A 25742-nucleotide genomic window follows, 5' to 3' on the forward strand; every position below is an offset into this window, starting at 1 on the left:
TGTACTGTATATCATTGTGATCAGGTATAGTCCATTTGAGCAAAATACCTCAGTCAAAGAAGGCATAAGATAAATTAAATAGTATAGATCATTTTATTTTATGATGTATGTACAACACAACATAAGTTTGTTAAGATAATCTTTTTAACAATAAACAATACAAAAAACTGCATACTGTAGAACACAAGTCATCATTTTTGATAAATAAGTCTTCAGTGGAATAACAATCAAAATGTAGACAGATTAACCAAACACTATTAAATCACAAAAAAATAAACAAATGCAGTCTTTGATATGTTCATAATACAACAATTGAATGTGTGACATGAACGTTAATCATAATGAGCATAAGCAAAACAAAGCTGGATTTTAGAGAAACAGTGCACATTGGTGACATATCAAGCAATACTTGACTATTACACAGCAAACTACACAATACAAAATGTAGGAACTAAAAGCATAGTTATCTAGAAACAATCTTGTATTTATCAATGAATCATCGCACATGTCATCTGATTCATTTGTATTTTGCTTCTATTACATAATATTGTGTAGTAACACCTAGCTTCTGTATAAAATATTTGCATAAAAGCTGCTTTGAGGCTTAATGCAGGCAACAGATGTGCGACTCCGAGTCCTGAGGTAGTGATATACAGGAACCATACGACAAGTGCAATATATCAAGTCACTCTGTTATTGTTTAAATATGCACAAAAACACAAGCAAACAGGCATTTTCTCACTCACACACACAGTCTCACACACACACACACACACACACACACACACACAAACTTGCTATTCTTGCTTTGTGCATTTTGTAGTCACTTTAATTTCATTGCAGCATTTCATTTCCATCATGCATGTGGTGCCTGTAAATATACAAACACAAATATTATACAAACTGTATTGTAGACCTACTTTGTATTGAACAATAAAACAAGATGGCGACAGTATAATCATGAAAAGGTGCTGACCTTTACTCCACAGGCGAGTCCCTTGTAGCCTTTACGACAGTGGCAGAAATCAGGAAGGACACACCTCCCACCGTTCGCACATCGATGTTTACAGATCGCTAAATATGAAATACATTGGACAACATCAGATATTGTTCCACATGCATCTTAGCATCACTATTCTGGGGCAAACATTCACCAAAAATATCAGAGCGTTGTGTTTAATTGTGAAGATAAAAAAGGGACATACGTTTCTCACTTTAGATACTGTACACACACCCATAATGGCACATTAAGGAACTGCTGCATAACCTTTTTTTCTTCTTTTTTTACCCCACCCATCTGGATGGTGTTTGGGTCCCTCTCACCATTCAAGAGTATCACCAAGGGATCAAAAGACTCACGAGTTTGACACTGAAGGCCCTCCCAACCAACTGGACAATGGCAGGTGTTTGGTCCCACACATTCGCCACCATTCTTGCACTTTTGCAGACACATAGCTACACAGAAAACAGATTAATGTACGAAAACGTGAAATATACACAGCATCCTGTGAAAATGAGTTCCAGAGTATGGTTTAGGGCTTAAATTTGAGCGGAAACAGGCATGATTTATTTAGATAATATAGGGTGTCACTCACGTATGTTACACCGCTTTCCCTTCCAGCCAGATGTACAGGAACAAGTGTTGGGACCCACACACTTCCCTTTGTTCATACACATAGGCTCACAGACACCTGGAACACGTATGTAGTATTTATAATATGTTATGAGATGTCCTATAGCATCAAACATTCATTCAGATAAAACCAAACAAAACATACTCTTTTGACATCTCTTTCCTGTGTAGCCATCAGGACAGGAACACACGTTGTTTCTCATACACTGACCACCATTCTTACAAGGGGGATTACACACAGCTGAAAGACATAACACGCATAATGGAATCAGCATATGGGATGAAGAGAAGGGGGGATAATAGGAGGATTTGATACAAGGCCAGCAAGTATACATGGATATGGAATCAGGGGCCTTAACTACTATACCATCTCTGGGCACAATAACTTGGATTTTTCAAAGTCTTACCAATCTGACACTGGGCGCCATAGAAGCCACTGGGACAGGCGCAGATATTAGGCTTAATGCATGTTCCTCCATTCAAACAGACAGGACTACAGACAGCTATGGAAGATACAGAGAATTTCAAATGCCAAGTTTGCAAACACCTAAACTTGTTAAAGATATAACTGATGTGTTCTGAATCTGAGCCCCTTTCAGTGTCATCTGAAGTACCTGAATTACATGTAGGTCCATACCAGCCAGGCTTACATTTGCAGACATCAGGGGAAAAACACTCACCACCATTTTCACAGTGTCGATTACACACCACTAATTATGGAGAAAAACAATTAGTATCCACACTTCTATCTCATATAGTCAGTGATAAACAAACCTGTGTCCAAACTTGTATTGTAATCATCTTAATATATAACATTGCTATATCACATAAAAACAGAGTAATGAAATGAGTCCTCACTGATTTCACAGTTCGGCCCTACATAACCGTAGGGGCAGGTGCAGAGATTTCTGGCCAGGCAGGTCCCACCATGTTGACAAGGTGGCTCACAGCTAGCTACAAAGCAACAAACACATGATTACTAACTATAGTGAATAGTGAATAACACTATTCATATTCAATATATTAAGCATTGAAATATTTGTGTTGTGAACCATGCATGTCCTGAAATTATGTTATGTTATATTATGAAAATAATAATTATGTTCTTCTCTGATTCACTTGCACTGCTCTAAAATGACAAAGCTGTCAACCTAAGAAAAAAAACACCCTGACATTTTAGTGGTGAGTTTTTGTTACACAGCAGAGCAGTGATTAACACTATCTTCCGTATTCCATGACAGCGTGTTCGGTTTACCTTCATCACAGGTGTGCCCATTGTAGCCCACAGGACAATCACAAACATTAGGTCTCACACACTTCCCTTGATTCTTACAGTCAGGCCGGCATACCGCTAGAAAGAAAAGGAAGATCTTAGAGGTGGTACATTGATAATTTCACTCGCCTCTGCTCTCTCTCTCCCTCCCTCTCTTTCTCACCTATATGGCAGTTGTATCCAGTGTAACCTTCTTTGCAAGTGCATGTGTTGGGAAGAGTACATTCCATCCTCTTTCCACATTGATACCTGCAAACAGCTGAAAAAAAGTACTTTACTGTACTGTATTCATACTCATACTATACTCGTACTGTACGCCAGTGTACGGTACTGCACAAGTACTGTACTGTACTGTACTGTACTGTACTGTACTGTACTGTACTGTACTGTACTGTACTGTACTGTACTGTATTGTACTGTACTGTACTGTACTGTACTGTACGAGTATGTACTGGTACTGTACAGTACTGTACGATTATGTACTCATACTGTACTCGTACTGTGCACAGTGTGAAGCTCAACGGCACCACTTTGTCACCTGTTGGTACCCTAAACAGACAGACATAGGAACACACAAAGCTACATGATGGAGACGGTGTGCCACCGCTCAAAAAGAAAACAGTTTCTAGGCATCCATCCATTATGGTATTACTTCTCCTGATAAAGATATGGGAATAAGCTTCCATTATCATAAACAAGCAGAGAATATAATAAACTATCATGGAAAGTTTTGATCAACACTTGTACAATCATTGTCACCAAAGTAACTCTTGTGAATCTATTGTAGTTCAGTGAGCAAGCTCAAGAAGATACTGAACGCTACCTTTACATGTGATTCCATCCCCAGTGTAACCATAGGGGCAGCGACCACACCTGAAGGATCCTGTGGTCGTGGGCTCACACTGCACACCGGAGAAGCAAGGAGAGTCAGCACAGGTCACTATATGTGATGAGACAGTGGGGGAGGACACAACAGTGACCGCTTGGCTCACTGGGCTGGTTGCCGTCTTCCTGTCTGCCCTCTTTGTAGAAACGATGTATGCTTCTGTTTTTGTCCTTCTGTCAAGGGGTCTTCTGGGTGCAGCCGGTGAGGATGAAGATGAGATGGCAGGGATTTCTTTGCTGGAATCTGGTTCTGTGACTTGAAATCTTCCATTTGCTCTGCCGGAGACTGTTCTCTGCCCTGAAAAACACTGGAAGTTAGAAGATAGGGCTTGAAAATGTACACACATCACCTTGAGATGTGAACGAGAAACTATTTCCTGGTGAAATTAGCACGAGTTAGCCAATGGACTGCATTTATATAGTGTCTTCATCCAAAGCGCTTTACAATGTATTTCACATTCAACCATTCACAGCATTCACAGCACCATGAATGGGACCAAACTGCTCATCTGGAGGAGGAAGAGCCGGGGCACAAACCAGGATCCTTCCGATTCCAAGACGGACACTCTACCTCCTGAGCCACTGCTGCGCAACTATTTATTCTTACCAGATCCAATGAGCTAAGCTAATATATTAAAAAAACAAAAAAAAACACTATCAATTTATTTCTTCCGATATCCTCCTATCCACTTCACCAGAGGGGTCAGGCGGGTTAATATTATGATTGGGAGGGAATGTAATCTCTGACAGTGCTGCCATGCCATTGTTGTAGTATTATTATCAATGATACATTACAATAATTGTGTCATTCTCACCTATAGTGTAACTCTTGCTGCATGTCTGTCCATTCCCTTGGAGCCCAAGTGGACAGGGTCCACAGATGAAACCCGTTGAGACGTGGGTGCTCTCAAAGCACTGAACACCAGGGTGACATGGCCTTCTAGAGCAAGGAGAATGTCCAGATGGTTTGGTTTTGCCTGAACCCTGGGGTACTCTTGCTGGTGTGACCACATCCTTGCCAAGGGACTCTGTGTTACCTTGACAAAACAGAAAGAGTTTGTTTTTTAAATCCCCCTATTAGTCATTGCGAACCCAGGTTTGTAAAGTCCTTGCACCACCCACCCCGGATGTAGGCCTACATTTTGCACTCCTGTAGGTTGCTTGTTCTTGCAATGAATCTAAAATGATTCTACCACTGCCATCATCCAGATTCAAGTCAGTCTAAGATCTCTAAAATGTATTGTAATATGAGATGAAACAGGGAGGAGAGCAACAGATTTGTATGAAAATCAACCGATACTCACCAGTAGGTTACTTATCACTCAAATGCAATCGAGCCAGCGCAGAGACGTCGGACGTTGGTCACGTTGTCCAACTATTACTAACCCTAACTCTACATCTAACCCTAACCTCAGTCTTAACCGGCCACATAATTCCCTAACCTCATATCAGTCTTAACCGGCCATGTAAGTCAGTTTCACGATTGTTTTCGCTTCGGCGGTAGTAATTTCACTTCCGTGTTTCCTAATTGCAGCCAGTATACATGCAGTAGGATCCAGCCTCCAGGCGAGCCTGTTGGCTCTATTGCATTTGGGCGCTAAGTGACCTACTGGTTCATAACATTCAAAGCGGGAGAGGAGTCTAGACTTACGTGCACAGCTTTTTCCATCACCGCTGTAGCCCTGTGGACAGGAACCACAGACAAAAGAGCCCAGTGTGTTGTTACAACCCACTCCAGGGACGCATGGTTGGGAAACACACTCATCAATATCCTCTCTGCATGTATGACCTGAAAACATGCAATATTACAATTCATTAACGTACAGCAAATCTGTTTAGTGATATGTATAGCGTGCTATTGTATTGTCTATTGGCTTTCTTTGTCACCTTGCATTGACTCTGAGTTTGTCTATTTGTTCTGTGTCAGCTTGTTTATGTTGCTTACTTGCTTTATTAGTTAATGATTTGTCCTTGAGCTAATGCCATGAAGATGAAATCCAGTAACTTCAATGCTCTTCAAAGCTATTCTGATGCAAATTTATGCACAAAGGTTTATGCACAAAAGGGGACAACAGGAATACAACAGTATGATATAAAAATAAAATAAACAAAAAATAAACTCTATGCATGCAAGTAGGCTACCTGTCATCCCAGGAGGACAGATGCAGGAGAAGGAGTTGGGGCCGTCTATACAGCGACCCAGCCTGCAGGGGTTGGGTTTACAGTCATCAATGTTCACCTCACACCTGTCCCCTTTGAATCCTTCCAGACAAACACATAGGTACTGCCCGCTGCCAGTGGGGAAGTTGATGTTGGTTACGCAAGAACCTCCATTCAGGCAGTCACAGGAGTGCACGGACACCTGGGAGGAATCGGGTACAAAAACGGGGCTTTGGTTGTTTGTCTAACTCATTCTTTTAGAATCCAGTCTGAAATGGCCACAGTGGCTCACTGGCTCCTAAGAAGAGGGGAAATGTTTTATGCAGATGCTTGTGGTTTATCAGATTGTCCAGCTAGACTCAGCAAGTGCACATTGGATGCACTTCTTACATTAGTAGTCTTCACATTCAGACTGCACACACTGAGCTCCCTCTAGTGGGTAACTAACAACTGTGCCATAAGGACTACAAACAAACCTTTTGAATTTGAGATTGGAAGTGTTTCAAAATGTCTATAAATGGTTTCCTATGCCAGTATATTGATATATTTACAAAGACATTACATGCACATAAACTCCCACCAATACCTGTACAGAGGCCCTGGTCTCAGCATTGCAGTCATCTGTCATGGTGAAGTGGAAGGTGTGCGTTTCAGAGGTGTCGGTGCTGGCCTTCCAGGCCAGGAGACCAGCAGGAGACAGTGATGCGTCAGCGGGACCGGACTGTAGGGTGAAGAACACCAATGAGCCCTCGGGGTCCCGGGACTGTAGCTGGTAGACAAAGTCTTCCCCCATGAAGGACTGGATGCCAGACGGGAGCGACTGGAGCTCTGGAGGTGCATTCTCTGGTGCAGTGGAATGAGCAAGCGTGACAGTGAAGGAGTAATTAAATAAATTAATGAATGGATAAATGTTTAAATGGATATTGTATGTACCAGTATTAATAAATAATGAGTAAAAGATGATAAGCACATATGACATTATTTATTACCACACACTATACAATGTATGTTGTGTGGCATTAGTTGATGAATCTCACGTAAAATTATAAATTATTATACATTTAGAAGAATACTGTCTGTGCAATTTTAAGTTGAAGAAATAAAGAAAAGATGGTCTATAATTACGGACGGAACAACACTGACTGAACTGCAGACATGTAGCAATTACCAGCAATGTAGCTAAATGGAAAGTAGCCAATCACTTGAACATCTTCTTTACAAACATTGCAACAATGCTGGTTAACAAACTGCCCTCCCACTCTGGGCGTTTTGGTGTAGAGCACATCAAAGGCTTCTACAAAAACCTAGGTGTTTGTAAAGATGATTTTAAAATGACAATGGTAACAACTGAGGAGGTACTTAAGAAACTGAGTGCCCTCCAACCCCACAAGGCCACTGGCCATGACAATATTCCCTCCAAATTTCTCAGAGACTCAGCCATTTCCATAGCTCCAGTCATCACCCACATAGTTAACCTCTCCATCAAACAAGGACAGGTCCCCAGAGATTTTAAACTGGCCAAAGTAACCCCCCTGTACAAAAAAGGGAGCAAATTAGAACCCGGCAACTACCGCCCTATTTCTATTCTAAGCTCCATCTCGAAAGTGATGGAAAAAATAGTCTATGAACAGGTTGAAAAGTATCTTGCCACTAATAAATTGTTGTACGAGTTCCAATCTGGTTTCAGAACATCCCACTCCACTGACACATGCCTTCTCTATTTGAGCGACCACATCAAACACGAGGTGGATGCTGGAAAATACTGCGGCATGGTCATGCTGGACCTCCAAAAGGCTTTTGACACCGTGAACCACTCCATACTGGTTAACAAGCTTAAAGCTATTGGTTTTGATAGCACATCAGTGAGCTGGATGCAATCCTACCTGGAGGGGAGAGAACAGATGGTGGAAGTGAACGGAACACTGTCCCCCCCCCTCCCAGTGAGCTGTGGCGTCCCACAAGGAAGCATACTAGGGCCTTTACTGTTCCTAATATATGTAAACGACATGACTTCAGCTTGTGACTGCAACTTGTTCCTGTTCGCAGACGACTCAGCACTGCTGGTCTCGGACAGGAACAAACTGCAGGTTGAAAAGACCCTCAGCTCTGAACTCGGTAGAATCTGCACCTGGCTCGCTGATAACAAACTATCCTTACACCTGGGAAAAACTGAATCCATTCTCTTCGGATCAAATAGTAATCTCAAAAAGGCAGATGGCTTCTTGGTTAGAGTTGGTGATGATATTATCACACGGAAGGATCAAATTACCTACCTAGGTTCCATCCTGGAGGCCAATCTTTCCGGTGATAAGATGGCCACCAACGTAATCAAAAAAGCCAATCAAAGAACAAGATTCCTCTACAGGATCTCCTCACTGGTCGACAAAAACACCTTGAAGACCTTAACAGGAGCCCTTGTACAAGGTTTCTTTGACTATGCATCCACCTCCTGGTACCACAGCACCTCAAAGGCCCTTAAAACAAGGCTCCAGACCTCCCAAAACAAACTGGTCAGGCTCCTACTTGGCCTCACCCCCCGAACCCACCTCACCCCTGCCCACTTTGACAGGCTGGGATGGCTTAGGGTCGACGACAGAGTACAGCATCTTGCAATGGGTCTGGTCCACAAGATTAGATACACCACCAAGATACCCATGTACCTGTCTAAATACTTCCTTAATGTAAACGAAGTCCACACCCACAACACCAGAGGGAGTGCAACAAACCATGTACAACCCAGATTCGGCACAAACAAGGGACTAAATTCTTTTCGCTCCTATGCGACCAAAATGTGGAACGCCCTACCAACAGTCATTAAGACATGTGAATCCCTTGGCTCCTTCAAAACTGCTCTCAAAGGGCACCTACGGATGGCTGCAATTCGAAACTGGCCTCTGTAAAAGCTGAATTTGTATCTGGATTGTACTATGTTTTTGTATGGACGTGGTGTTGGGTGCCTGCACATATGCACACATGGCATCAACGCATGGTGTTGTGTGCAGGCGCCCTACACTCTGTCTTTGTACTATGGATTGTACTATGTTTTTGTATGGACGTGGTGTTGGGTGCCTGCACATATGCACACATGGCATCAACGCATGGTGTTGTGTGCAGGCGCCCTACACTCTGTCTTTCGTTTTCTTTTCTTTTATCCCCCTGTTCCCCTCACTGTATATATACTTTTTTTCCCTTTTCGCTTCCTATATGATGAATTCCTGTTCTGTTCTTTAACTACATAGAAGTGTCTATTTGTTTGTCTCTAAATGTTTTGATGAATTGAACAATGTGGACCCTGTTGTAAACAAGTGTAAGGCTTAATTGGGTCGTCCACTCACAGTTAACAGTCTTTGTATTGAGTTTGTGCTTGAAATGTACTGTAATTCTGCAAACTGTTAATAAAGATTTCAATCAATCAAAAAAAAAAGGGATCTTTAATTCGACTGTGTCTAAAAAGAATGCAGCATTATTATCTGTCTGATCATTTTATAAATTACTTTTGTGAAATATGAAAAAGCTTGTTCTTGTTGTACATACTGTCTACAATAGACCATGTGTGTTTGGAAGATTCTGGTCGGCATATCAGGCAAGGACTGCTGGGATTGTGGTCCCCATCAGCATAGCACTGACCATCAATGTTGCAAGTTTTCTCCTAGGAAATAAAGGCAGCAAATTGAAATGAGACTGAAATTAAATCAAATTCAAAGTTTATTTTAAACAAATTGACACAGTATAATACAGTTACTTGCCATTTCACATTAGTGCCTTGCGTAATCAATACTAATCTGAATAATAATTGACTCCTGTAGGAATGGAACTCCTAGTTCAAACAGTGTTAGTACACATTGAAGAAAGACTGTTCTCTGCCAACAGGAGAACAAAGCTGCTTCTGTTTTCCATGTAAACAACTCAATTGTGACCAACATCCAGTAGTAAGAAAAACCCAACAAAGCTGATTGCCAAACATTCGCCCTCTAAGCATTCAACCCATGTGTGTAGTATTTATTTACTTCCTCCCTACACAAAATTACTAGCAGATATTTTCTGATCAACAGAACCCCATTTCAGTTGAAAATTGTATTAGTATGTATGATGTTTTTCTCAATGGAACGTTAGACTGAAACTCTTTAAATGTTATCGCTGAGTACAATTTTGAATACTGAAGACCATTGCTGACCAAAAAATCATATAGTTGCAAATTGTTTCCATAGACAGTTTTGGATATCGTGCCACTTACAGTAGGTCCCCATGTTTGACAAATTGTCCTAAATGCTATGTGTTACAATTCAACAGCATAGAAATAGTTCCTACTACTACTATACTTACCCTCAGTGTACAGAGTACTTCAGAGTTGAGACTACAGATCTGACAGGCTCCGTCATACAGTGTGAGAATCTTGGCATTGCTGTAGCCATAGCCATCATTAGACACCTGCGAACGGTAAGGGTTGAGACGTGCTGTCAAATGGTGGGAAACGAGATTCCTAAATGGTTATAGGCTATTAAGTTATTGTAAGTTACTCAAATAAATCTCAAGAAGTTCACTTTAAAAATGTAACATGAGAAAGTAATAATAGCCACTATTCAAATCAAATCAATCAAGTCAAATGGTTTTTCATTTAAATAACCTTGTAAGGCCAGGAAAATAGATGAAAGAAGCAGGTTAACCACTAAACCTTATATACTTGTCAAAATATGTCAAATAGTGAAAATAACCGATATACACGTTCTGCTATTTTTGTTGAATGTTCAACTATTTTCGCTGAGTTTTTGTCTATTTTTATCGAGTGTTCACCTATCTTTGCAGAAAGTTCACCTATTGTTTGTCTATTTTCACTTATTATTACATGCCCAGAATAGGGATGCATATTCAGTATATGCTCCGAGCATGCAATTGCTGTGAAGTTGTGACGGCTGAAATGGTGATAAATGTTCTCCATTCACATGAGCTGATAGCTGTGAGAAGGCATTAGCAGGCATTGCCATCTTGCAGCCACATGGCACTTGGGTACACTGCCCTTTCTCCATTGTTTCTCACTGTTGAATACAATACAATTCAGATTCTGAACACTGAATAAAGCCTCTGTTCCACAGCTGTACTCAGTGGACTGGTTCCATAGCAGCAGCTCGTAGGTAGACTATCATCATCTGGGACCATTTTGCAACCTTTTCAGCACAGATCTCTCCATTCAGATCTACACTTGATCTAAACTTGGCTACTCTCATCACATCCAGCAGTTGGTTTTGAAATAGAGAGAAAGTATGGGAGGGAAAGGAAACAGAGTACAGCCAGAGGAAGCGGGAGAGACCCTGCAGGGAGAACTGAAAGGAGGTCAAGTGAAAAATGGCCAAGAGACTTTGTTTGCACAACAACGATGTAGGCTACAGTATTTTCAACTGAAATTAATTATGTAATTTTTGTTGAGCGACAAAATGTGCAATAAAAGCGTGAATCAGTGAAGAGACATGAGCAGCATGTGCTACAATATGTAACTGACTTTGATCTGCCACCGGGCCAGAGGTCTGTCTAGTCTGGCCGTCTCCAAGTCCAAGCCTGCAAGAGCTTGTCTGTCCTCCAGGGGGAGCTGGCATTCCAGAGCCATCACATCCAGGAAAGTGGCCAGGGCGAACTGGGGATCATCCAACACCCATTCCCCATCCACAAACTGGAAGACAAATAAGGGAAGCAGGGATGGAGGAGAGGGTAGAATGACAGTAGAGATGACCAGGGAGGGGAGAGAGAGAGTAAATGTATACCTTAAATACATTTATTTCATTATTAATTGTAGTGAATATTGTCACCACAGTGAGCCAGTCATATGCAAGTTATAAAATTAATTTGCTCTATCATATAAAAGATAAACACTATAAAATTGAAGCTGATAAATAGGTTCTCTTCTCTCTCCTGACTGGATGAAAGAGATTTTGTTTTACCTTTAGAGTAAACCTATATAGGATGAAGTGCACATCATTAATAATAAATACTCATCACAGAAGTATAAAACCAAAGTACCTTTTCTTTAACAAACTCACACTTGAGCTCATAGGAATCCTTAAATCCCTGGCCATAGATGTGGATGGTGGAACAGTCTCCCTGTCGAATGTCACACAGACCATCCTTCTCCAACTCAGTGATTTCTGGGATCTGGTCTTCACCACATCAACAACAACAAAAACACAGACAATGTTGTCTAGACAAACTGTGGTTTAGTCATTCAATGGGTAGACATAGCCTAAGATTTAGACTCTCGTAGATGTATTTATGGATTCTGACATTTTCAATCTTGAAAATGTCAGAATCTTAGGCTAGGGTTGACAATGACATTAATACTGCCACCCATGCTAAAATACATGCACTCATTTTACTGTAAGAAGCTTGGAATCAAAGGATCCAAATCCAAAGTCAGACTATAGACTAACAAACATAACATAATATTAGAGAAGTAACTGGGTGACCAGACTGCTCAGTCCCAAATTATGAGCAGTCTTCCAGAATCCTGTAGTTTTTATCCCAAAACCCCATTTTGATTAGTTATAAGTCTTATCTGTAGCCCACATGAATTCATATGACAATTGCTCTGCCTATATGCACTATGCACAATGCCTATATTACGTGTGTGCGTGCGCCACTGTTGACACTGAATGAAATTTACTTAATAATGCGTAATGTAGTAGCAGTCTGCAGTCTGATAACCCTAACCCAAGTAAGGGGTGATCTTATCACCGTACATCATCATACATTATCTCATTCCGGCCAATCAGAATTTGTGTCCTCACCTTCGTCTTCAATGTTTGTGTTACACAATATTTGTGTTTACACGAACACTCAAAACTGGACATAGGAGGGGCTATCGCACCTCAACAAAATGTATAATCCTCAGTGTTAATAAAGGAACACTGAGGATTTTCCTGTGTAGGGATGTACAGTTCTATAACACTTCTTACCAGACAGCACACTGCAGTCATAGGATCCAAATCCCGGGAAGCACACACAGCCCCAGTCAGAACACTGGCCATTCCCGCTGCACAGATTGGGACACTTGAGGGCAGACAGCACCTCCTGGTACTGCCCCTCTATCCTCCTCTCCTCCATCAGCCTTCTCTCGCATTCATTCTCCAGCAGTGGTAATGTTGCATTGGCCCATGTCTCATCATCCTTCAGCTGCAGGTCACTAACACACATGGCCACAACACGGCCAACTAAAGCCCGCCCTATTAGGCGTCCGCATGCTATCGTTATGCTGGAGTTAGCAACCGCTCGCTGGCAGTGGGCCCTGGCTTGCCGATGGGTTAGTCCAGAAGGAGTGGGCCATGTTGGAGGAGAAAAGGCCTCAGGGAGTCCCACTGGTTCATGGTCCTCTGGGAAGAAGTAGGTAAAGCCTTCTAAGTCAGACTGGCTGAGGCTCTGGTGTGCCGGGTGGGAGATGTACTGGTAGGACTGTCGTCTGGCCCTGGACGTCTGGCGGTGGACTGCGGTTGATGCTCCATTCCTGGGGGCTCTTCCACGTGGCTGTGCGGTGGGTCTTCCATCCTTGTGCCCGTCAGAGAGCCCTGCTGTTTCTTGGCCTCTGAACAGTTCCACTGATTTAATATATTCAGCTGTGACATCTAATGTGGGGATGATGCTACGGAGTCTTATATTACTACGTTGAGAGCAGGTGGAGTCAGAGGAGGAGAGGGGTTGAGAGCGGGTCCTGGGGGTTGAGAGGTGGGGTTCCGACTGACAGCTACAGTACTTGCGGGAGGCTGGAGCGCTCTGATAGGACGGAATTGTGTCAAACAGACTGGTACCTGGGGAAAGCCTGGCATGGGGGAAAACAGCACTGCCATGAAAGCAATGACAAGAATGACCTAAGGCCAAGCTCTAACTACTAGTACATTATATCCATCTGCATAAAACAATCAGGAGAAACTGCTGCACCCTTACACCTAACAAAAAATAGTATGCTTTCAGTATACACATTTGCACATACAAAATGTGTAATGACCAATTATATTTGAGTACTACTGTATAATGAAATTGATTAATGAAATGAATATGGTACATCGGAATCTCCCTCTGAAGACTTGACAATTGTCTCTGACTACTAGATATCTACCATAGAATAATTCTAACCTCCATTCAGCAAGGAAACCATGTATATCCTCTAACGTGTTGCCCCCCGCTGAGTGGAAGTCATTGTCCGACTGTCCATCATATGTCCCACAAAGCCCTTCAGTGTGGTCCCAGTCTGAACTGGAAGCTCGCAATGTCAGACTCATCCCCCAGTCAGACACATCAGCTCGTATGAACGCTCCAGATGAGAAGGTCACCTGCGGCATTCACAAACATGTCAAATCATAATGACAGTATTGTAGAGTTGCACATACTCTTCCAGCTGAAAGTAGAATTTTGATAATTTAATACAGTTTCACTTTGTGTTCTTGTCTATCCATTTTTGATAATCCATTATATTTGGAGGCTGAAAATGCAACTTTGTTTCAGTTCAATGGTAAATGACTTAGTTCTATGCTATGTATATAGCGCTACATAAACTAATGACTAGCTGCTTTCTGCACGTTGTGGATGTGCTGTATTGTCAGACTCACAGTGACTTTACGTCCCCGGTAAGACTCAGTGATTCGAATGCCGCTCTTGCCCAAGTCTCTGTTCTTGACGGACAGGTGTGGTTTTGTCTCACCCATTTCCCCGTTGCACATGTCAAAGGAAATGACATCTCCCCCATCCCTCGCCACAAAGCCACACACACAGGAAGCGGCGTGCACCACACTGCCACACTCCCACTGCCGGACGTGGACCTCAAAAGGCGACACATTGCTCTTGTACAAAACAAAAGTGCCTATTTGGTAGTTATCATAGTGTCTGGAATAAGCAAAAAAACAAGGCATTATTTGGTATGTATGCAATCATATAATGCATTTCAGCATATTACTATAAAAAGGAATATCCTACAGTGCTCAACAGGAGACTTAAGTAGCCTACCTGCCATCAAATGTGATGAGGTGAGGGTCAGTGAAAGCGTAGCAATACGCAGAGGGTACATCCTTCACTACTATCTGAATACAAGGCAAATACAAAACAAAAAAACACAAGTTGTATTCTAAAGACAAATTGAAGTGTGAATATTTAACCCCAGGCTTACTCTAAACTGTGGGTTAATACATATGAGTGTGAAACAAGGTTAGGTTAGCCTTGGCTTGTGCATAGCCTAGCGGCTTAGATTATCCCAAGGCTAAGTGTGAAAAACCCAATAGATGGAGGAAATGCCATTTCACAGGAGAAGAAAAATAAGTAATTTAAAAAATCTGCCTGTACCTGAACAGGCGCTGGTGAGTATCCATTCCAGAGGAAGTTGTCTGTGACAATAGGTTTGACAGAGATCTGGGTGCTCCTGTCTCCATGCTTGACAAAGTCAACAACAGGGCTGAAGTGGATCAGAGCTGTACTGCACACCCCATTCCTACAGGGGGCACTGGCCAAGTCCACCACACAAGAAGACAAAAACAGATCTGGACCCAGCCTCCCTTCACTTGCTGTATAGAGGAGAAAACATTTAAACATTGTATTTGTCAATGAGGATAAATGTAAAGGACAACGTAACAGGACCTGTCATAGTCAGTCATGGAGATACAAAGATCCTTTCTCCACCATCACCATAAATATGACTCACTTGCAGAAATTCAAAAGTCACCTTTTGTTTGCCTGCTGTCAGCAAATAACGAAAAGCAGTGTACTCAAATTGCAGTATTCAGTATTATAGTTACATATGAAGAATCTACCTTGATTGCTTGTGCTAAGCTGTAAGGTGAGGGTGCACTGCTCTGTAGAGGTGGAGGTATCTCCCAGACAGGGGATAGCAACAGTGCTCTCCACAATCAGCTCATACTGCCTCCCGTCCTCAGACACTGTGCTCACTGTGGGCCTTAACTGAAACACATAGTTACTGTTAACAGTGTGTGATAGCTATGCTACAATGTGCCGTTTCCTATTATATACATCATATAAACATAATTTGTGACGACACAAACATCAATCAATTCTAACATACATCAATTCTAACATTTTACATCCATTTTAGATACCCTGATCCCAGCAAAGAACTCCTGACTCTCTACTGGAGCTCCCTGTATGTCTGGAGAGTCCAAAAAGAAACACGAACTGATGCAGTATATCTGAGAAAGATGAGGGGACGGGGGACGGAGAGAGAAACAGGGGAAAGGGAGATAATGAGAGAGAGCACAGATTGCAACAAACTGAACAAAGCAACAGTCTGAAGCATCAATCAGGAGGTATTAAAGGTCTTTATAGTTTAAGCCAGTTCACAAATGGCAACCTTTATTGACATATTCTAAGATTTACAAATAAACTCATAAAAGTTTGCACGCACGCACGCACGCACATGTGTGAGCAAGCCATATGTTTTTTTTCATAGGTCTAATTTAGTGTGTGGGAAGCCAACTGTGGTAAAAAAGAAAGGTTTGAGAAACATCGTATGAAATATTGTATGAAAAGATATTTATATCTATGGCTTTCAGTTTTACAACTTTATTTTATGTTTTCTGTCTCATTCAACTCTTTCAACATCAGTTAGTGATTTATTTTAACAATGGGCTTCAAAAGCCATTGGTTAATTTGATCGTTTGCCTCATAGAAATGCTCAAATATTGAAACGCTGCAAGGGAAGAGTCTGAAAAGAAAACAGGCAAACTAATGATTATAACTCTGATAGGCTTAAAATGTTACACGTGTTAAACTAGCCAACACCTGTACAATCCACATGTCATCAGACCTTGTCCCCCAGGCGGAGGTTGAAGCCATCCAACTCAATGAATGCGAAGGTCTGCATGGTGGTCTCCTGTTTGAGTTCCTCCTTCCTGCCTTCAGGGGACAGGCGGGACCAGGCGACCACATAACCGAGGGAACTGTTGGTGTTGGGACCCTCAAAACTGCACTTGAGGTAGGTGGTACTGCCAGAAAGCTCAGATGTGATCACGGGGACAGACGGAGAGCGAGGCTGCTCGGCTGGATAGGGGAAGGAGAGATAAGGGCTGGGATAACATGTAAGGACTTGTTTGTATTTTTCTGCATGGTACTGATGTTTCTGGGCATTATTGATGTTTTCTGTTCCAGATTGTGTTTTGTGTGTTGTAACTTGTAACATCTGGAGTGGTCTGGAGAGAAACCAAATTATTCTTTTCACTGGTCACAACGTTGACAGCTTTCACTGTCCACTTTAACAAAATAAACGCTACATACTTCATTATAGGACCCCCTCTAAAATGAGATGCTGCATCTCAAGGGGCTATCCTCTAATTAACTTCTGACAAAAAAAAGGATTCTATGATGATATGTAAACTGTAGTAGTGAAAATAGCACAATAGACACAGGTACATCACCACAGCAACATGTTTATCCCTATAACGTATAACCATTTGAATGGTCCCCAGCACTCTTCTGGAGGGAACATTCAGAGAAAATAGCAGATAGCAGACAAGCTCACAACATGTTACACTGCAACACGTTGTGAGCTTGTAGATTGGCTATTATACTACTATACTGTAGAGGGAAAATAAGTGAATGAACTAAGTATAGCGATGTGCCCTAATTAAAACACCTTCCTTCCACCTCTGTAGTCCCCCCCAAAAATAAATCTACAGTGGGATAATTCATGACCTGGCTGAGGGCTGTTACCATGGAGACAAAGCTCTGTGGACGACAGTACACATGCTCAGCTCATTAAGAGCAGCAGCGAGGGGGCCAGTGGTGCATTCCTTGCCACATGGCAACTGTCTGACCTGTGATTGTTTGGTATTCGCCCTAACACGAGGAGACGGGTGGTGGGCCATATGTACAGCAGTGGGTTCCTAACACGAGGAGACGGGTGGTGGGCCATATGTACAGCAGTGGGATCCTAACATGAGAGCCGGTTAGTGGGCCATATGTACAGCAGTGAGGATGATCCTCACTTTTACATGATCCGGTGTCCACGTCTGCCTCATCAGGACCACAGGGTGCCGTCGCCGTAGGAGAGGAGACATCTGATATCTCTGATGCTGTAGACAGACAATAGGAGTTCAATAGGAGTTCAAAACTAGAGTTGAGGTTTCATTAAATTAAAAGGTTATTGAGGCGTGCCTGTGGCTTAGGTGTTGTCAAATTGAATATAATTTGTCCATATGGTTGTCAGTCCATCACGCCTCGTGACATCATGCCTCGTGACACGCTCCATATATGGCAGTCTCCATATGAGATATGAAGATCACGACATGGACATCTACATCTGCATATATGGAGCCCGCCAGCAACTCTACATCTGACATCACTGACACCAGATTAATAGTTTAACTCCTGCTTCTCAACTGTGCCGTATTAAGAAGCGTTGTCTCAGCGCTTCTCGCCCTCAGGGCGTCTTACTGGTGTATATTTTAGTACAATATCAATATGAATGCAAGGACATGAAATAATAGTTTCCGACTTCACTTATTGAACAGACTGTATATTTATGCACACAGTCGTCACACCTTTTGCACAATTAAGGAAAGCCCTGCTCTGTGGGAATCATCATTATGTGAATGTGTGTTTGACTAAACTGATTGCTTGACTGAACCTACAAACCTACCTTGGGCACAGTAGCCCATGCATCCCTGAGTGGGCTGGAGCAGGTAGACATAGAAATCCCCACAGTTGCGAACAGTGACAGGGATGCGGAACAGACAGCAGTCTTTGCTGGCGCTTGGGAAGAACTGCCAGGCAGCACAGGCTGTGAGCTGCCTTACTTCCAGGGGCCCAGGCAAGTACTCCCCCTCACCCAGGGAGAGCCAGACCGGGGCTTGAGTACCACAGTGGTTCACCTAGGGGATTATGGAGAGAGACAGAGGAGACAGACAGACAACCAGAAAACAGTAGAAAAAATAAATATATATATACTGTATATATATATATATATAACACCACTACACTATCACCCAGGTATTTGTCATTGCCCAAGCTTATCCAACGGTGGTGGGCAACAATGAATGCTGTGTGAGGCAGAAAAACAAAAACTATTCTTAAGAAATGGCTGTGGGGAGAAAGTCGGTGTGCTGCTGTTTCCACTCTCTGTGTTCCGTTTTTGTTTTATCAGTGTCTTTTTTTGTGCCCTCAATCTGGCAAGACCCAGCAAAGAGTCCCTGTGATTGGCTAAATACTATATCTAACCTTAACCTCAACATCACAACAACAACCTAACCTTCACCCTAAATTTAACATCCCGTAGGGAAGATACAACAGCTGACCACTTAGTGCAAGCTTATCTTGGCCTGTTAATCACTCCCTTCACCAAGGGAAAATAAATGCTTGGTGTGTATTTATAATATACATATATAACGTATACGGTATATGACTAAAACATATTGTTGTGTTCAAATACAATTGTTTTCTATTAACAATTCAAACTGTTCAATAATATGTATTCAGGCCGGTATGTTAATGGGGCACATACTGTAGATTAAACAAAGTATTATGTTGAATATGACTTTCACTTAATCCTCCCAATCATAGCCTTCCAGAACACACTTCTGTGGACAATCATCAACGAGGGAGGGAGGAATCCAGAGAGAGGCTGGACACAGCAGGCTCCCCAGAGGAAATGAGCAACATTCCAGCCCACACTCTCCTTCATAAACGTACAGTACAAATGAACAGACAGACACCATCCATCCGTACACACAAATCGCAGGCACATACTGTATCACATGCATCACGCACATCAATCAAACACACCTACACATATGTACAGTACATCTCATAGTTGACCTGCTAACATATGACCCACAAAAGATAATTCATATGGCAGAAGGGGAAACTCTATACTTCAGTTTAACTAAGGCCAGAGACTTGATGTCTTATAAGTGTTCACATTGTATTATATCGGTCCATCAACTGTTTCACCCTCCGGGTTAGAAAAATAATCATTTCACAGTTATCACTACCAATACTAGATTATGCAGATATTATATATCAGAATACTTCCGAAACAAATCTACTCTCTAAATGTAATGTACAACAGTCTCTGTGGATTTGTCCTCAGGTGCCCTTATAGAACCCACCACTGCCATTCACACAAGACATTCTTTCTCACTCACTGGCTGTAATTTGCTTTCAAATTAATTTTCCTTATTACTTGAAACAATTTCTAAATCACTAAACAGCACGATATAACCTGGCATACTGAGCACCCTTTCTTTATTAAACCCCGACATTTAAAAATAAATTGGTTGACACGCATTCAAATTTAAATCCCCCATCTGACTGGATTAACCTACAATGTTAGATCTCTTAGATATTATAATAATGCTTCTTATGAATTATTCTTAACAATTGTTCTTAACTACTGTTATTGCAAATTTGTTGTATCTAATGCATTGATATAACATTTCTAAGGTGTGTGTGTGCTGCTGTATTTCAATAATAATGCTTGTACCCTGCTTGCGCATGTTAATGCATGTTTGTGTTCATATAGTTTTATATGGGTATGTCTCCATATGACGTTTGCTACTTTGTGGATGAACTTGTGGGGTGTGAGCGGCTACTTTTGGAGAGCTCTTGTCTTGTCTGTCTGAATGGATAACTGTGTTTTTTACCAGCTGCAAGCTGGTCAATATCCTCTCGATCTGCCTATGAGGACCTTGTTTACAAAATACCATCATATTCTGTATTTATTCCCCAGGGAAATGTCAGCCAGTTGACGGGCAATAGAGACCATGTATACAGGAACAAGGGCCAAGGTGGTGACCCCAGATGGCAACAGTGAGGAGTTTGACATCTTGGCTAGGGTACTTCAAGGGGTCACCCTAGCCCACTTTCTCTTCATAGTCCTGGACTACACGTTAAGGAAGGCCATCAATGGTGGTTCTCCTCCTACCTCCACAACCAGACCTTGGAAAGGTTTGCTATCATCCCCCGAACCCTCCAAACTGGGGTCCCACAGGGATCTGTACTCGGTCCCCTCCTTTTCTCACTGTACACTAAATCCCTTCACACTATCATCTCTGCTCACAATATATTCTATCACTGCTATGCCGATGACACACAACTGTTTATATTCTTTCCCCCCTCTGCCACTCAGGTGGAAGAGCGCATCACTGCATGCCTGGCTGACATCTCACAGTGGATGTCTTCCAACCACCTCAAGCTGAACCCAGACAAGACTGAGCTTCTCTTCTTTCCAGCTAAGTCCTGCCCTATGCGGGAGCTAACTATTTCCGTAGACAACGCCCTGGTTATGTCTCTCCCAACAGCCAGGAACCTTGGTGTTGAACCTTGGTGGACAGTCAGCTCTCGTTCAAAACACACATCACAGCTGTCACTCGATCCTGTAGGTTCACACTCTATAACATACACGAATTAGACCGTTCCTCACTCAGGAGTCAGTCCAGCTCCTAATCCAGACAACAGTCTTGTCAAAACTTGACTATTGTAACTCCCTCCTTACTGGCCTACCGGCATGTGCACTTAAGCCCCTCCAACTGATCCAAAATGCCGCAGCTCGCTTGGTTTTCAACCATCCAAATTTCTCACATGTCTCCCCCCTTTTCCGCTCACTCCATTGGCTCCCGGTCGCTGCCCGCACAGAATATAGAACTCTGATGCTGGCCTTCAAAGCAACCAAAGGTATGGCTCCCCCATATATTGCAAGTATGATCGAACCCTACAAACCCTCCCGCGCACTCAGATCAGCCAATGCAGGGATGCTGGAAGTACCCTCACTAAAAACACCGGGACAACGCTCCACAAGTCCTAAACTCTTCTCTGGCTCCAAAACTATGGAATGCACTTCCCATTACAATCAGAACCGCAGCCTCACTCCCAATCTTCCGCCGTTGTCTAAAAACCCACCTGTTCAGACTCCATCATGGCCCGTAGCAACAGCAGGAGGCACTGCTCTGAAGGAAGTCAAGGACTTAACCTGGGCTCAGGGTCAACTCAACGGAACAAGATCTTAAAGTGAGGAAGGCACTTGCATGGAAGGCCCTGAACGCCAGCGTATGGAACTCAAACCTCCCTAACAAAGCAAACTCAGCTTCTTCACTCACACGGTATAGTCTGTTCTCCTATGCGTCAGTGAATGCTGGACCCAGAAGCCAATCCTGCAGAAGTCTCTAGATGGGTGCTACACCAGAATGCTGCGTGTCGTACTTAACATCAGCAAGAGTACACATGTTACCAACGAGAACCTGTATGATGGAATGCCAAGGGTGAGCCAGAAAATAGCAGCCGGGAGAATGAGACTAGCAGGACACTGCCAAAGACATGCTCCAAGAGCTGCCTGCCAGCAAAGTAGTGCTGTGGGAACCAACACATGGGCACCGGTCACGAGGACGTTCCACATTAACATATGTGGATGTGCTCAAGAAAGACACAGGAGCACAAAACACCAACGAGCTGGCCAGATGTATGGAAAACTGGGATGACTGGAAGCAACGATGGAAGGCTCGTCTGAGTACGACCTAGAGAGATAACATTTGGAGATTGTGGAATAGTATAGAGGGTATGCGCATGCATAAAGTGAATGACAGATCGAGTGGCAAATCGAGTGGCAAAGTGAGTGACAAAGTGAATTTAATGTTGATTAAAGTAATTTAATGCAATCAAAAATGACTTTTCTGTTTGGATGTATGGGCTGTCAAGGCCAGAAAGTAGTTTTTTGCCACTCAGTAGGCATTTCCGCATAACTTCCTGGTATGATGATGATGTCACGCGCATACTCTCTATAGTTGTCTTGCTACGTGATCCTAACATGAGAGAGTGTGGCTTGTACTTGTTAAAATGGTAAATGGCACATTTATATAGTGCTTTTATCCAAAGCGCTTTACATAGACACACATTCATACACCGATGGCGGGGAAACCATGCAAGGCACCAACATGCTCATCGGGAGCAATTAGGGGTTCAGAGTGAGTGTGTGTGTGTGTGTGTGCTCGCACTAGCAGGAAGGTTTTAGAAAGGGGCAATTAATGTAATCTTTATCTACAATTAGACATACTGTAGACTAGAGTGTAGAGGTCTGGCCTTCCTTCCAGCCATGTCGTCTCTAGGTTCTGTGCTTTTCCTTTGTCACAATGTTAGCTATCAACGAGAAGATGTTATTTACCTCAACACACTGCGTGGGCATGCTGGCAGGCTTGTCAAATATCTGAAACTGGTACCATCCTGGTGTTAGAGTGTGGTCGCAGATGAAGTCCTGCAGGGCTGACTGCTGCAGCCAACTGGAGCTGAAAGTGGTGCTGCGGTAGGGGTTTTGGAGCAGAGCGTGGCCTCCTGGAACACATTCAGGGGGGCGCACTAGAGAACCAGTGAAAGTGTTAGTATAAGTACTGGATAAATGTCTATATCAATGAGCAGTTTGGATGAACACAGAAGCCTCATTAAAGCATCATTTTTGTACTGACACACACAGGCAGAAGAGCGAAGAATATCACACAGATTTTGTTAGCATCAAAACTGCGTACAATTTGCAAACATATGGCCAAGCTTCGGAGTCAAATTAACTTTGACATAAGGTGGCGATCCGAGCACTCAAAACTGTATAACAAAGTAAAATCAAGGTACTTTATTAATAAGTGTTAAAACGCCAACATGTTTCTTCCTACTTGCCCTGATGAAGATTCCTTTGTGAGTCGAAACATATTGGCGTTTTAACACTTATTAATAAAGTACCTTGATTTTACATAGGCCTACACCCTCTCCTCATTTGTTATACTTTTTTGAGTGCTCGGATCGCTGCATTTTCTTCAACATTTTGTTCCTTTGATCTTTGAAGCACCGGCCTACTTTTTAAACTTTTTCTGCACCTCAATTGAGCACCTAGTTGATTTTCTTTTTTTGCTTAACTTTGACAAAGTTCATATATCTGCACCTCCATTGAGAACCTAGTTGATTTTCATTTTTTGCTTAACTTTGACATAGTTCATATATCCCTGTCAGAATAAGCATAATAATCGCCGGAGGTCATCTGAGCTTCTGACAAACAAAGCTATTCTTTGTATGAAAACCCCATCGACTTTGAAGACAAAATTAGTTACAAGTCTCTCTCACGTCTCAACAGGGTAGTTGGTAACTTAAGCCTTAATTTGATGACATGTTTATGACCATTGTATTTTATCTATATGGTTTGCCTTCTCTATTGGACAGAATGGTGTGAATGGGTTTGCAGGTGTTTACTGCAACTGACAAGTATTCCTTTATACTAGTTATGAATGGATCCTTATAATGAAATGACCCCAGCTGGGACCTGTCTTAGTTGGAAACTGGAAGTACCCAGCATGAAAGTATCAGTTTCAGAGTGTGGCTTCCTCAATAATGATAAAAAACTAAGCTGTATCCAAACCAAACATCATTATGATTAAAGTGGTTCAAAGTTGAACAGAATCATTTCAGTGCTGGCAGGACATGACTCAAAATGCCCATATGGTCCATGTTAAGATATGGGTTAACATAAGAGGTATTCTAAAAGAGGAAGCAAACGTGAGGCACTTGCTTTTCAAGGGCCTTAAAAAAACATTTTGATTAGCATGTCATTAAAGAAAGCCAATACTTTCAAGGCAAATGTAATTTTAAAACAGGAGTGCAACCTATTTGTTTGGACCATAACAAAATAATTAAATAGGGTAGACATCCTTTATAAAGTAAATGTTGCTGGCATAACTTGCTTCTGCTGGTGTGCCACTAAAGAAGAAGCTTGGGCCAAGACCAGAGTAGCCAATTGAAAAGTGATAGCCCAGCTAACTATGACATATTGGCGTCAAGCAGACATGCTGCTGCAGGAGATGACAGGAGTTGTCAGAGCTGTCCGGACATCCATTCTCAGCAGCAGCACCTGGTCACTTCACTCCTTCTCATGCATTGGTAATGGACGAGGACTTTCACAGGCAACGAGGTATAGTCGTTTCGTTTCCCTGTCTGAGTGGGCATGCTCTTGGCACCAGGAGTCATAGGCCCATGTGGGTGAAAATACTAAAAGAGGGGCTCTGCTTTCCCTGACAGCACAATAGATTACAGTGACCGTGAGACTATGGAGGTATGTGCCCTTGGATGACAGCACTATGATGAATGGGAAGCTATCGAAGAAGAATGCCACACAAGATATTTTGTAGACGGACAGTTGGACCAGAAAAATCATTTTGACAATCTAAAAAGCCTACACACATCACATGCACACACACGAGTTTATATCCACTGTAGCCTATCTCGCATTTTTAACATGCAGTTATCCAACTTCGTTTCGTATTCGCTAGCTATAAAACTTAAAGTCTTCAACAATAAAAATAGAAAACTGCCAAAACACTGTATGAAAATAACAGTAGCCTATTTGGGTTCCAAAATCCAAATACCCAATTCACTGTAGGCTACTTACCTGTTTGAGGATGCGTTGCATTAGAAAGTAAAAACACTAAATACGGAAGAAGTTTCAAAACAAGTGTAAATCTCATTGTCTGGCAACCAACAAGAATGGCCACTATAAAACAGTTTTACGATAGGCTACTCGGTCGTTTCGCCCAACTCAAACAGATGATATATTCCAGATTGGTCAAAGAAGCTCTTGATAGTTGCCACATGAGTTGGTGGAGTTGTCCGGGACGCCGGACTACAGCAGCGCTGCTTCCAACTCCGTGAGGCAACAGCATCACACATTAGGAGGAGCGTCCAGCTCAGCTGTACACCTTATCTGGACCCAATCCTGCAACTATATACTGTTATACATTCATAAATTAATTAAAAAGAAATCCATTTAATATGGTAATACTAATAATAACG

General features: G+C 42.4%; 1 protein-coding gene across 1 annotated transcript; it reads right to left on the minus strand.

Moving 5' to 3' along the window:
- Window positions 1-134: 134 nt before the first annotated feature.
- vwde (von Willebrand factor D and EGF domains) lies at window positions 135-25555 on the minus strand. The gene is made up of 31 exons (XM_080768450.1): window positions 25342-25555; window positions 23080-23270; window positions 18568-18799; window positions 17915-18001; window positions 16738-16970; window positions 16031-16120; window positions 15728-15875; window positions 15264-15481; window positions 14931-15004; window positions 14537-14810; window positions 14064-14260; window positions 12893-13749; window positions 11961-12097; window positions 11446-11613; window positions 10275-10379; window positions 9486-9600; window positions 6538-6794; window positions 5934-6153; window positions 5443-5580; window positions 4607-4828; window positions 3730-4089; window positions 3070-3165; window positions 2889-2984; window positions 2492-2587; window positions 2248-2343; window positions 2041-2136; window positions 1779-1874; window positions 1596-1691; window positions 1360-1455; window positions 977-1074; window positions 135-871 (listed from the first exon to the last, which is right to left on the minus strand). The coding sequence occupies exons 1-31, from the start codon at window positions 25415-25417 to the stop codon at window positions 857-859; spliced, it is 5280 nt and encodes a 1759-aa protein (XP_080624576.1). The 5' UTR covers window positions 25418-25555; the 3' UTR covers window positions 135-856.
- Window positions 25556-25742: the final 187 nt, after the last annotated feature.

Source organism: Protomyctophum bolini, assembly GCF_963924005.1.
Source record: "Protomyctophum bolini genome assembly, chromosome: 7".
Lineage (NCBI taxonomy): Eukaryota > Metazoa > Chordata > Actinopteri > Myctophiformes > Myctophidae > Protomyctophum > Protomyctophum bolini.